General features: G+C 41.3%; 1 protein-coding gene across 7 annotated transcripts in view; it reads left to right on the forward strand.

The window, feature by feature from the left end:
- LOC127582375 (lysine-specific demethylase 4B-like) overlaps positions 1–14,233 on the forward strand; it is a 252,246-nt gene that overhangs the window by 135,066 nt on the left and 102,947 nt on the right. The window contains exon 9 of one of the 7 annotated variants that reach the window (XM_052037559.1): positions 8,323–8,430. The exons of the other annotated variants lie outside the window; for them this stretch is intronic. Within the exon in view, the coding sequence (XP_051893519.1) occupies positions 8,323–8,367 (45 nt within the window). The 3' untranslated portion in view covers positions 8,368–8,430. Of the gene's footprint in view, positions 1–8,322; positions 8,431–14,233 lie in introns of those variants that run through there. 7 annotated transcript variants of the gene reach the window in all.

Raw genomic sequence — 14,233 nt, forward strand, 5'->3', positions numbered from 1 at the left:
TTCAGATCAAGAGTGTAATGTGACCTGGAACCTAGTAATCTTGATGAAACCCAAACTGATGATCAGTGATCAGGTAACTGATCAGTAGGAAGTCCTTGTTAACACTGTTGATGACACCTTCTGTGACTTTGCTGAAGTTAGAGTGTAGCTAACAGGATTGTTAATTAGCTGGATTAGATTTGTCCTGTTTTTGTTTGGATCAGAATGTATCTGGGGAATCTTCCACATTATCAGGTAGATGCCAATGCTGTATTTGTATTTGAACAGTACAACTGGAGGTAGAACAACTTCTGGAACATGGGTCTTGAGTACTTCAGCTGGGAGGTTGTCTGGTTCCATACTGCTCACTGCATCCAGTGTTGCCAGCTGTTTTGTGATATCATGTGACGTGAACTACATGGTTTTTAGCCCAATAGGTCTTCAGGAGGAAGCCACGATGGATCATCAACTCATTGCTTGTGGCTTCTGTGATGGTGGGAACCTCTATCCTCACTGTATTTTTTAATGATTTTACAAGATTCCATGAAGTATATACTTGTGCTTCCTGTACTACGTTAGCATAGAGAAACAAAGGACTGCAGATGCTGGAATCTAGATGAACGACACTATGACGCTGGAGGAACTCAGCAGGCCAGGCAGCATCCATGGAGAAAAGCAGGCAGTCAACGTTTCAGGTCAGGACTCTTCTTGAGGACATCAGCTGCTTGTTTGGCACACTCATCACCACCTTAAACATCAGCTTTCTCCACCACTGATGTAACATGTCTGCAGAATGTAGCATTTGCAAGGTGCACTGGACTGCAGACTAGATTTCATCGAGACTGCCCTCACTGAGATATGTGACCTCCTGTCTTTTATACCAACCAAACATATACTTGCGTACCAATTTTCCAGATATCATTCACCCTCAATACAGTCCAAGTATGTATTGAGGGTGAATGATATCTGGAAGATTGGTATAAAAGGGGGTGACAATACCTGGAGCACTGTGACCAGCTCTATACACTGCATCTTAAGAAGGATATATAGAATATATTTCACAATTGTTACATACCAGCAACAATAGAAACACACCGAGTCATGTATAAGTGTTAGAAAATATTTTATTAATAACTGCTTATAATAAGTAAGAAAAGTAAAAACGTTAGGTATTAAACATTAACCCCAAAACTAAACTCGAAGTGTGTGTGTGGCAAATTCCCAAACCCCAAGTCTAGGAATAGTTCTCAAAGTTCAGTTCAGAAAGTCATAAGGTGAAACCTGAGCAAAGGCTTTTGCACAACCACTGTTGACTGAAGAGAAAATGTAGAGAGAAATTACGAAGTCCACATGTTCCACGCTGGAACCCATACGACACGTCAATCACTGATGATCTCCACTGCTTTGTTCCGAAGTATCTGCCATCCCGAAGGCATTCGATACGTGGTGGTCCACACAAATACTTGTTTCCCACTACAGGTTAACGACAAAGTGGACTCCACTTGTTTGCTCCAAAAATCCGTACGTGGATTGCAGTGACAGACACAGCTATTGTTCCTCATCCATTGTTACGGAGACCAGCAGTCAGTCTCTCTCTCTCTCTCTCGTGCTCTCGCTCTTGCGCTCTCTCGCTTGCTCGCTCTTCAACTCACTGAGCAAAACAGCCAGCATGTTGTATTAATCTTGCTGTCTTGACACCACACACACACACACACACACACACACACACACACACACACACACACACACACACACACACACACACACACACTACTCTATTGACCAGGTTCCTTAAAGGGACATCCACCAAATAGCATCCTGGCTTGTAACACAATCGTCAGGGCATTGGTGGTGTTGGGTGTCTTGGAATCTTGGATGGGGTGCAATTCAGAATTACCACATTGATTCTTTGGTCAAATTATGGCAAGAGATTATACAAAGTCGAGCTGTAGGCCATGGAACTTAGAAGGGCCAGTAATAATTGATTGAAGTTTTCAAGGTATTAAAAGGAATTTACAGGATGGAAAGAGAGAGATTATATCTGCTGCTACTGGGGAGCATAGCCTAAACGTTACAGCCACGCCTTTCAGAAGTAAAATTGGTAAACACTTCCACATGCAGATTGTGGTAGGGGTTTGGAACACTTGTCTTGATGGTTGATTTGGTATTGGTATTGGTTTATTATTGTCACTTGTACTGAGGTACAGTGAAAAGCTTGTCTTACAAACCGATCGTACAGGTCAATTCAGTACAAAGTGCGTTGATGTAGTACAGGTAAAAACTGTGACAGTACAGAGTAAAGTGTCACAGCTACAGAGAAAGTGCAGTGCAATAAGGTGCAAGGTCACAACAAGTGACGTGAGGTCATAGTCCATCTCATTGTAGGAGGGAACCATTCAATAGTCTTATCACAGTGGGGTAGAAGCTGTCCTTAAGTCTGATGGTACGTGCCCTCAGGCACCTGTATCTTCTACCCGATGGAAGAGGAGAGAAGAGAGAATGTCCCGGGTGGGTGTGGTCTTTGATTATGCTGGCTGCTACACCAAGACAGAGTGTAAAGGAGAGGTAAAGACAGAGTCCAAGGAGGGGAGGCTGGTGTCCGTGATGCACTGGGCTGTGTCCACAACTCTCTGCAGCTTCTTGTGGTCCTGGGCAGAGCAGTTGCCATACCAAATTGTGATGCACCCAGACAGGATGCCTTCTGTGGTGCATCGATTAAAAGTTGGTGAGAGTCAAAGGGGACAAACCAAATTTCTTTAGCCTCCTGAGGAAGTAGAGGCACTGATGAGCTTTCTTGGCTGTGGCATCTATGTGATTTGACCAGGACAGGCTGTTGGTGATGTTCACTCCCAGGAACTTGAAGCTCTCAACTCTATTGACTTCAGCACCATTGATGTAGACAGGTGCATGTACACTGCCCCCTTTCCTGAAGTCAATGACCAGCTCTTTTGTTGACATTTGAGGGAAAGGTTGTTGTCATGACACCATTCCACTAAGCTCTCTATCTCCTTCCTGTACTCCGACTCATCGCTGTTTGAGATACAGCCTACAACGGTGGTATCATCTGCAAACTTGTAGATGGAGTTAGAGCAGAATCTGGCCACACAGTCATGAGTGTATAGGGAGTAGAGAAGAGGGCTGAGGACGCAGCCTTGTGGGGCACCAGTGTTGAGAATAATCGTGCTGGAGGTATTGCTGCCTATCCTCACTGATTGCGGTCTGTTTGTTAGAAAGTCAAGGATCCAGTTACAGAGGGAGGTGTTGAGTCCTAGGTCTCGAAGTTTGGTGACAAGCTTGCTTGGAATTATTGCATTGAAGGCAGAGCTGTAGTCAATAAACAATTGTCTAACATATGTGTCTTTACTGTCCAGATACTCCAGACCTGCGTGTAGGGCCAGGGAGATGGCGTCTGCTGTAGACCTGTTTCGCCGATAGGCGAATTGCAATGGGTCCAGGTTGTCTGGTAGGCTGGAGTTGATTCGTGCCATGACCAGCCTCTCAAAGCACTTCATGATGGTGGATGTCAGAGCCATTGGTCGGTAGTCAGTGATGTAGGTGAATTGTTAATTGTAAATCTGATTGTTTTTTGGAAAATAGTGGTTTTAGGAAACAAAACGAATATGCTGCAAGGACGAGGTGTATGGCAAAGACAAATAAGCCATGATCTTAATGAATCTTGAGGAACCAAATTGCCTGTGTTCATATCTTATTAAAGAAATCCTGGAGCAGTGAAAGTTAATAACGATTAATGTCCAACTCTGAATTGAGAACGAAACAAACTTTAAAAGGATCCATGTTGATTACTGGGAATGCCTGCCGCACAGTTTTCAGGTGATGACCTCCAGCAAGGGAGAATCTAACTCTCCGTGAAGTAGCACTGCCATTGCCAAGTCCCCCACCATCAATATCCTGGGGGTCACCATTGACCAGAAACTCAACTGCATCAGCCACATAAATACTAGGCTGCAAGAGCAGGTGAGGGCTGGCTGTCCTGTGGCAAATGACTCGCCTCCTGACACCCCGAGGCTTTTCCATTTCTATTCAATGTACAAGTCAGGAGTGTGATGGAATTCTCTGCACTTGCCTTAATGAATGCAGTGTCATCAATTTTCAAGAAGCTTGGCATCATCCAGGACAAAGCAGCCATTTGATTAGTTCCCTATCAACCACCATGAACCTTGTTTCCTTCCATCATTGGTGCACATGGCTGCAGTGTGTACCATCTATAAAATGCACTGTATTTGCTCACTCAATCAGTCTGACAGCACCTCCCAGAGTTTTTTGTAAGGACTACTTCAAACCACCAACATTTCATCAGATCACTTTTTGTTGTGTCTTTAGTTTCACCTGCTTTAAATATTTTTACCTTAAGGTATGATTCCAATTTAAGTATACTTATTGTGGTTAATTAGCTGCTGGATATCTTGGTTTTCTCATCAATCCAGTCCTGGTGTTTTCTGGTGCCAAGAATCTCTTCAGGGGTGCTAATTGCAGTGAACTTAACAGCAGATCAGGCACTGTGGACACCCTGTGGCTCTTGTTTACTGTGAGTCATCTGTGAGGGACTGACTGAGAAGAACTTTCTTTGCTGGGCCTTGAAATCTTTGATGTTGATTTTCTTGTAATTGGGTTTTTGTTGCTGATAGCCGACAGAAATGACAATGGATTAGGCAGTGGCTGGCCCACCACATTGGTGTAAGTAACATGGACATTCTTACAGTCTCTTGCTCAGCAGTGACCGCCTTGATTAAATGCAGATGTCTCAATCAAGGACTTTGCCATAATGTCTTGTATGTTTCTCTCTGATAAAACAAGGTAATGGTGATGAGATGGGCTTGTTCCAAGCATTTTACCAATAAGGACTCTATTGGAGTTAGCTTTCCTTAGTCCCATTTTACCAGTCACACCTTTTCAGAGGTTTGTGTCCTATCCAACCTTGGTATTGAAGTGATATTAGTGTTGAATTTTTCAGGTAGGAAGATAGAATTCAGCTAGAAAATTTTTTCAATAGAAAGAGTCCTGGCAACATTTTACAAGAACATTCTCGAGGGCCTGAGTTATGGGGAGAGGTTGGACAGGCTGGGTCTTTATTCCTTGGAGCATAGGAGACTGAGGGGTGACCTCATAGAGGTGTATAAAATTATAAGGGCCATAGATGAGGTGAATGCACATAGATTTTTCCCCAGTGAAAGGGACTCAAAAAAACTAGAGGGCAGAGGTTTACGGTGAGAGGGAAAAGATTTAAAAAGGACCTGAGAGGCAACTTCTTCACGTAGAGGGTGGTGTGTATAAGGAATGAGCTGCCAGGAAAAGTAGTTGAGGCAGGTACAATAACAACATTTAAGAGACATGTAGATAAGTATATGGATAGGAAAGGTTTTGAGGGATATGGGCCAAATGTGGGAAAATGGGACTAGCTTAGGTTTGCACCTTGGTCAGCATGGATGAGTTGGGCCGAAGGGCCTGTTTCCGTGCTGTATTACTCTATGACTGAATTCAGAGATTACTGGTGACCATGGTTACTTACCGTCAAAGCAGCATTGTAAGAGGAAGTTTAATACTGTATATCCAATTTAGATTAGTCTCATGGACCTAAGAAGTAAGATTATGACCAAAATGATTTCCTTCATCAATTAAACACACGTCTCTTTTAGAGTTCTACACAAGAAACTCCACGACCCACAGTTGTGAAATATAGGTCAAACATGCAGTTTTAGGGGTTATTATGGTGCCAGCTTGAGTCAGACTGACACATAAGGGAACAGAAAAAGTTGTTAAATAAATGTGAGAATGCTCAAGTGGACCACAATGACAATTGGTAATATATCATAGGCCTGATTTTTCGCTGTGTCTAACATCGTGGATGAGATTACATCTTCAGGAAGTAGATCTGAAGGAAGACATAATTTACATATAAAATGGATCTTGCCCTCCAGTTCTGCCTCCAAGTATATGCAATTCTTTTATGACATTAAAGGAATGTGTGTTTTTAAAAGTAGTAAAAGGATCATATCTTGATGTGAAAGTCTGGATGTTGAAAATTTATTCCTCCATTGTTGGTAGAAGTGTTGTAGCAGCAATACAAAGATCTTTTAAACCTTGTGTTGACTGACATATTGCAATTGCTGGGGTGTATGACTGGTACACCCTTGTATACTGTGTAAACCACATACACAAGTTAATTAGCAAGCATTAGAGGGCAACGAGAGACTATCTCCTTCCTTTTATTTCAAACTTCATCTTGTTGCACTTGAATAATTCTCAATAAATTGCGAATAGTTCTATTGATTTTGTCTTAATGATTTTCTTCTAACATCGATGATGAGAAAGGAAGTGGACCAGGGAACTCAGTGACATGTAACAGAAACTCAAGGACACTTTGACCCGAAAGAGCGCCATACAGTTTCTCCAAATGGAGTCAGTTGTGTAGCGGCAGAGATCAGCATTTCCCACAGGGTACACAGGCAATAATTGTCTTCTGTATGGGGCTTTTGGTTTTATTTAAAGCAACTCCACTTTTTGGACAAGTCATTAAGATTTGGCATAGGTGGCTATTCAGTTAGAAATAACATTTATGAATTGGAAAGTCCTCTTGTGCAAAAGTTACTTTAGTTGAAGAAGAGTTTGCTGTGGGTTTAATACTACGGATGAAAGTTTATCACTGGGCATAATTCACGTGAGAATAGGCCATTTGTAATTCTTCTAAATGGAAATAATTACCTGGTAGAAAATGTTATCTGTTAACATCATCTTTGTTTTACAGCTGTTGGAATTGATTGATTGTTAATTGTGTTAGAGTCACAAAGTGAGAAATCGATATTGATCAAGCAATACAGGAATTCTTCAATCCACTTCAAAAAATTGTAGAATTAGAGACACATTCTGAGTGTATACGAGACATTTCCCTTGTGATTAATTGCTATGCCAGAATGCTTTAAAGTGTAGCGGTTGCTACCGCGGAATAAAACAAGACTCTACTCGGAGGATTGCCAAACAGAACTGGTTTATTTTCCCGCCTTGTGCGGGCCCTTTAAGGGAGAAAAACTCCCGCCCAAAAAAACCGGCAATGACGTAAGTCCTACGTCATCAGGACTTTCCCGCGCGCGGGTTCTCCCCGTCGCTCGGAAAGACGAGGCCCGCCGCCATCTTGGGCCTCGTTGCTCCGACGCCGCGCGACCCGACTGCCGAGCCGGTTCGCCTGACTAGACGGTGAGTCGCCACAAAAGCATGTATATTCAAGATGCACATCACAGATGCTTCTGATGAGTGTTACATATATTTTAATATTGGCAATTTAACTTTATTATAGTAGATTTTGGAATATAAAGCCTGTGGGTGAAAGTCATGCTCTGATGTGGTGATGCGATGATATCACCTGATGTAATAGTTCAACAGATGTTTTTAGACTATTGGTTAATAATCCCTTTACAAGCTGTTTTGTTTTCTTTGTCTCTCCTAATATTAGTTTTCCTGTGCCCCATGCATCATTGTTTTACATGAAACTAAGTTGTGAGCTGCTGTCTTACTTTAGTAAATCTTGTTTTCTGCTTTGTTGGTATTTTTAAATGGTACTGTTGTCTAGTGATGTCCATACGCTGTTTCTCTGCAGTTGTATTGTCAAAAGAATGTTTCTTTGTTGTGACCTGGACGAGCAAAATACTAAATGTGAGTGCTATTTCAAGGTTTTTCCCACACTCCTGCGATTTTTCGCAATTTCCTTTCTTTTCCTGTGAGGAGAGCACCTGGTTGCTGCTTATTATTTTGCACATGAGCACAGCTGAAGAGGTGGTCCAGCTGAAACGTCGGTGTGATCCGGCATTTGACCATTCCTTGAATAAATGGGGAATTCAGATCATCAACATCTGAAACTTCGTATGTAGCTGAATAAATGTCAGGAAATATGATCCCTTTAATACAATGCAAAACATACTTAGTTGCTGATTTTTACTTCTAACTGTAAGAACAACTTTGTGTTAATTTAGGTGATAAAAGGTATAAGTAACCTTTTGCCTATCACTTTTCTGTTATTCTGCTGTAGTTAGTAAACATTTTAGTATTGATTTGCTGAATTCTTGAGCTTTTGACGCACACAAACACAAATCAGCCAATTTCCAGAATAACAGAAAGTGAAGGTTTAATTCATATATCGTCCTGACTTTTAAATATACAGGCTGTGTATTTTTGATGCCATTCAGTACAATATTGTGGAAGTATGGTTACCGTATTGAGTGATTTTTGTGTATTTTCTGACTTGTGGACAAAATCAATTTTTGAAGATCTATAAAAATGGAACCCATTGGTTATCCGGGGATGGCCTGTCTCACCGTTTTCTCATCATTGCAGGGCCTACATCCTGGGGTTCACAACGCAACAATGCTGTGGGAGTAACTTCATCAAATGGTCTCCAGCAGTTCAAGGAGATCACTCACCATAACCTTCTCAATTCCTCTTGGAGCTGGACAATAAATACCAGCCTTTCCAGTGAGGACCACATCCTGTAAATAAATTAATAAATTATTGGTATGGCTGGCTTCCTGTCACTTCCCTGGACGTTTCTTTAATTTCTTTCTTATTAGGATTTGTGATTTCCTATCAGTTTATCATCTGCTCATTTTTGTATTGAGAATTCATACCCATTGGAAAAATGGTGGAGATGCCACAAAGAAGTTTCAACCTCGTGGGGCTTATGGATCTTGGAAGACTTCTATACTTTCTATTTTCAGAAGTGGAATTGTTGATTTCTAATCCGACTTAAATCACATTTCAGTTTTTCTCAGTTCTCTTGTATATGTAGAAATATCTTCAACTTGGTGGTCCCTTCCATACCATGCAATAGCCAAAGCTGTGGACACTGCCTTATGTGTGAGCTGTATTTGTTGTTTCAATCGTGATGTGGAATGGCTCAGGAAAAGGTCCTTCGTGGTTTTTACTGTTTTATTGATTAACTAACACATGAAAATTTTAATGGTCTACCTCATTACAGCACAAGGTAGCGTTATATTAGCAAACTTGCTCAGAGGCTGGCAAGTGTGGTGATGGAAATGTCTAATTAAGTGTCATGATGCTGCTGTTAAGATTGTAGCTGATGCAAAGAAGAGAGAATTTGAAGCGGCAATATGACCTCCATCAGGAAAAGAAAAGATTTTCTTTATAAAATAGGCGGTTACATTTGCATAACTTTTTTTGTTATAAATTTTGTGTCACTTATTGCTCTCTACAGAAAGTCGAACAATTTATTTTGTGTAACTTTAATATACTACTGTAGCGGCTAGCTACGCACTACGAAATGAAGACACGGAGTTGCTGGTTCGAAATCAGAAGTTGAATGAACGACAGGGGCGCGATGTGCCTTTAATATCCCAAAACTTCCCGCACTACAGTTCCCATGCTGACGTCACGCGCGGGTCACCTGACCTTCCCACGTGCGGGCTTTCTTAGCCCGACGATGGGGAAGAAGGAGGGCCCCGAGCCATCTTGGATCGGGGCCTCCGACAATGTTCGTGATGTCGGGAGCCGGTTCGATGCCGGTGCGGTGAGTCGCTACACTACTATATTTCATCTAACGCCATGACATTAAATATTAAGCCAGTATTTAACATGCCTGTAGCCAGTAAAATGATGGTTATGTGTAGGATTATGAATAACATTTCAAACTTTCAAGGAATTGTGGAAGCTAAGAAATTTTATGAAAGAGGTAACAAGATGTATTGATAAGGGCAGTGCAGTTGACATAATCTACATGGACTTCATTAAGGCATTTGACGAGGTCCCATGTAGGAAACTAGTTCAAAAGATTAAAGCCCCTGGAATCCAAGGCAAACTGGCAAATTGGATCCTAATTTGGCTTGATAATAGGAGGCAGAGGGAGCATTGTTTATGTGATGAAAGTCTGACGAGTGCTGTAACACAGGAATCTGTGTTGGGACCCTTGGTGTTCGTTCTATTCATTAACTTTATGAATATTTATGTTGGAGGTATAATTAGTAAATTTGTAGATTACATGAAGATTGGTGGTGGTGAGGATGATAGTCTTGGTTTACAGGATGTTTTTGATCATTTGTTAATATGGCAGAGCAATGATAGATGGAATTTAATCCATAAGTATGAAGTGATACATTTTGGGAGGACTAAAAAGGACAGGGCAAGTACAGTGAATGGTAGAGCCCCAGGAAGTACTGAGGTAGGGAAGTATCTTGGTGTACATATCCAAGGATTCCTGAAGCTTGGCGGTGCCTCAAGAAGACAGCCTCCATCATTAAGGACCCTCACCATCTGGGACGTGCCCTCTTCTCATTACTACCATCAGGGAGGAGGTACAGGAGCCTGAATGTTTCAGGAACAGATTCTTCCCCTCCGCCATCAGATTTATGAATGGTCCATGAACACTACCTCGTTATTCCTCTTTTGCACTATTTTATTTATTTTTGGTAATTTCTTAATTTTTATGTCTTGCACTGTACTGCCAAAATACAAAACAACAAATTTCATGACATATGTCAATGATAATAAACCTGATTCTGATTAACCAAGACATAGAATATAAGAGTAGGCAGCTTGTAGTGCAACTTCATAGAACATTGATTCAACCATAGTTGGAGTTCTGTGTGCATTTCCGATTGGAAAGGACATGATATGGAAAGGACATGATATAGAGAGGACATGATTGCTTTGAAGAGGGTACAGAAGAAATTTGGCAGGCTGTTGGCTGAGGTGAGATGTTTTAGTGATGCAGATAGGCTGTATTTGTTTTTCTTAGAATGGAGGAGGTGGGGGGGGAGGGTGTGGGAACCTGGGAGAGGTCTGCAAAATTATGAGGGGCAGAGATAAGATAGATTATGAGAAACCTTTCTCCATAGTCAACGTGTCTAAAACAAAGGGGCATAGGCTTAGGGTAAAGGGTACGAGGTTTAGAGGGGATCTGAGGAGGAATACCAGAGGGTGATTGGAATCTGGAACTCACTGCCAGGAGGGGTATGGAGACAGCTACTCTCATGTTTAAAAAGCTTCTAGACAGGCACTTGAATCACCAAAGTATGGTATTGGTTTATTATTGTCACTTGTACCGAGGTACAGTGAAAAACTTGTCTTGCATACGGTTCGTACAAATCAATTCATTACACAGTGCATTAAGGTAGTACATGGTAAAAAAAACAATAACAGAATGCGGAGTAAAGTGTCACAGCTACAGAGGAAGTGCAGGTAGACAATAAGGTGCAAGGTCAAACAAGGTAGATTGTGAGGTCAAGAGTACATCTCATCGTATATGGGAACTGTTCAATAGTCCAAAAAAACAGCGGGATAGAAGCTGTCTTTGAGCCTGGTGGTATGTGCCCTCAGGCTCCTGTATCAGCTTCCTGATGGGAGAGGGGAGAAGAGAGAATGACCCGGGTGGGTGGGCTCTTTAATTATGTTGGCTGCTTCATCAAGGCAGCGAGAGGTGTAGACAGAATCCATGGAGGGGAGGCTGGTTTCCGTGATGTGCTGGGATGTGTCCACAACTCTCTGTAGTTTCTTGTGGTCTTGGGCAGAGCAGTTGCCATACCAAACTGTGATGCACCCAGACAGGATGCTTTCTGTGGTGCATCGATAAAAGTTGGTGAGTGTCAAAGGGGACATACTGAATTTCTTTAGCTTCCTGAGGAAGTAGAGGTGCTGGTGAGCTTTCTTGGCCGTGGCATCTACGTGATTTGACCAGGACAGGCTATTGGTGATGTTCACTCCTCGGAACTTGAAGCTCTCAACCCTCTCAACCTCAGCACCGTTGATGTAGACAGGTGCATGTACACCGCCCCCTTTCCTGAAGTCAATGACCAGCTCTTCAGTTTTGTTGACATTGAGGGAAAGGTTGTTTCATGATACCGTCCCACTAAGCTCTCTATCTCCTTCCTGTACCCCGACATTGTTATTTGAGATACGGCCTACTGCGGTGGCATCATCTGCAAACTTGTAGGTGGAGTTAGAGCAGAATCTGGCCACACAGTCATGAGTACATAGGGAATAGAGTAGAGGGCTGAGGACACAGCCTTGTGGGGCACCAGTGTTGAGAATAATTGTGCTGGAGGTATTGCTGCCTATCCTCACTGATTGCAGTATGTTGGTCAGAAAGTCAAGAATCCAGTTACAGAGGGAGGTGTTGAGTCCCAGGTCTCGGAGTTTGGTGATGAGTTTGCTTGGGATTATAGTATTGAAGGCGGAGCTGTAGTCAATAAACAATATTCTAACGTAGGTGTCTTTACTGTCCAGATGCTCCAGAGCTAAGTGTAGGGCCAGGGAGTTTAAAATTAAAATTTAAAATTGGTGTGTAATTAGTCTTTTTATTAGACATGTCCATACTCTTGTTTTCTATCATATTTTTATTTCCCCTTCTCTTTTTTCCCCTCCATTGGACCCCTCGCTTACCATCCCCCTCTTTTCAAACCTATTTTAACTAATTAGGAATTAGTTAATGATGAAATATTGTGGATTGTCCAAACTTAATTTTTACTTTTATTGGTGGTGACAAATAATCTTTATTCAGACTGGCTGGAAATAATTTTAACGATCTCAGGACTTAGAATGGAGGGAAAAATAAATCAAAATTCAAAATAAATGGAATTCTCAGGCAGTCAGGCAGTATCTGATGAGAGAGAGAGAGAGCGAGCTTAATGCCCTTTGTCAGAATGGGAAGAAGTTAGAGTTAAGCATCTGCAGAGACAGGGAATGGAAGGAAGAACAAAAATAGTACAGATGGGAGATATGTAAGAAAATAAGAACACAAGAAAAAGCAGTCGGAGGCTCTATTACTTCCCCACACTCAGTCCATTCTTTGGTGAGATTATAGCTGATTCTTTACCTGAAGTCTGTTAATTTGCCAGAACTCTATACTTCGATTCTCCTCATGTCCAAAAGCTATCTCAGCAGGAATTTACTCAGTAACTGGCCATCTACATTTCTTTGAGTGGATAATTCCAAAGATGCATAGCCCTGTAAGTAACAAAAGGAGAGACAGATCTCTTACTCTGAAACAATCTCTTCTTATTTTAGATTCTCCAGCTTGAAGTAATGAGCTGTTCAAATTTACCCTGTCAATCTTTTTACCCTGTTAGTCTCTTTCAGAATCTTGTCTGACTGACTGCATAAGGTAATTGGTAGCTTTTCTAAAATCTAGTGAGCATAGACCAATCTGGTTCAGTTTATCCTCACCTCAGAAATGAATCTAGTGAATTCTGCTGCATCGCCTCTAGGTATGGAGATCAAAACTCATTCTGGATGTTGTCCTACACAAACTCTGCAGGAAAGCATTTTATGAAGCAGCACATCGGGATTCCACTGTAATAAAACTTTTTTTTGTAGTTTCCTATAATTAAAAACTATTCTGTTTTTTTGTTGAACCAAAGTGAATAACTTCATCTTTGCCATCATTATTCTCCATCTACCTCCTCTTTGCTTACTTGCTCGTTTATAGTTCTATGCACAATTTCTTTAGCCTCCTTGCAGCTTGATTGCCTGCCCAACTTGATTTCGTCAGCAAACCTGGATATTTACTGTCTTTTCTAAATGTGAATATAAATTGTGAATAGCTGAGCTCTCAGTTGTAGCACCACATAAGTTACAACGTGCCAGATCAAAAAAATGGTAATTTCTGTGGGGTGTTTTATATCACCCTATTTTATCCCCAACCTCATGAGCCCTTATTTTATATACTCGCCTTTTATGTGCTACATTATCAAGTGTCCTTTTGATAAGGTGCAATTTTGTAATGGAGTAGAAAGCAGGAGAGGAAAACTGGCAAAAGTCTTGATATTGCAGGATTAAAAGAAAAGTTAGTTTCGGGACAAGAGGAGCTGTAAGTGATCACAGCAGAACCCCATCACCAGCACTTGTTATCCAAAAGAATGGTGATTTTGATTTGAAGTCACTGAAATCAGTGTTTAGTCTAGAAGATTGTGAACTGCCTCACTGGAAGATTTGTTTTATTTGTTGAGTTTCTTGAGGCCAGTAGCCCCAAGCAAGGGAGTGTGGAAACAAAATAAAACTTCCTCCAGTTGTTCTAATATGGTCACATATTGTTCGTTCCTGATGAATTGTACATGAAGTCCAAGTCAGTGCTATCTTTCAATAAAATTGTTTCAACTTCAAGCTTTTTGTGTAGAGAACTAAACATTTAGCTTCCAAATAGCAAATGAATTTACTCAGTCAGAAACTTTTTTTTATTTTTAACTGTCGATTCTTTATACATGGAATTATTATAGGTTTTGATCTTTAACTATAACAT

This window comes from Pristis pectinata, chromosome 24 (genome assembly GCF_009764475.1).
Source record: "Pristis pectinata isolate sPriPec2 chromosome 24, sPriPec2.1.pri, whole genome shotgun sequence".
In the NCBI taxonomy this organism is placed as follows: domain Eukaryota; kingdom Metazoa; phylum Chordata; class Chondrichthyes; order Rhinopristiformes; family Pristidae; genus Pristis; species Pristis pectinata.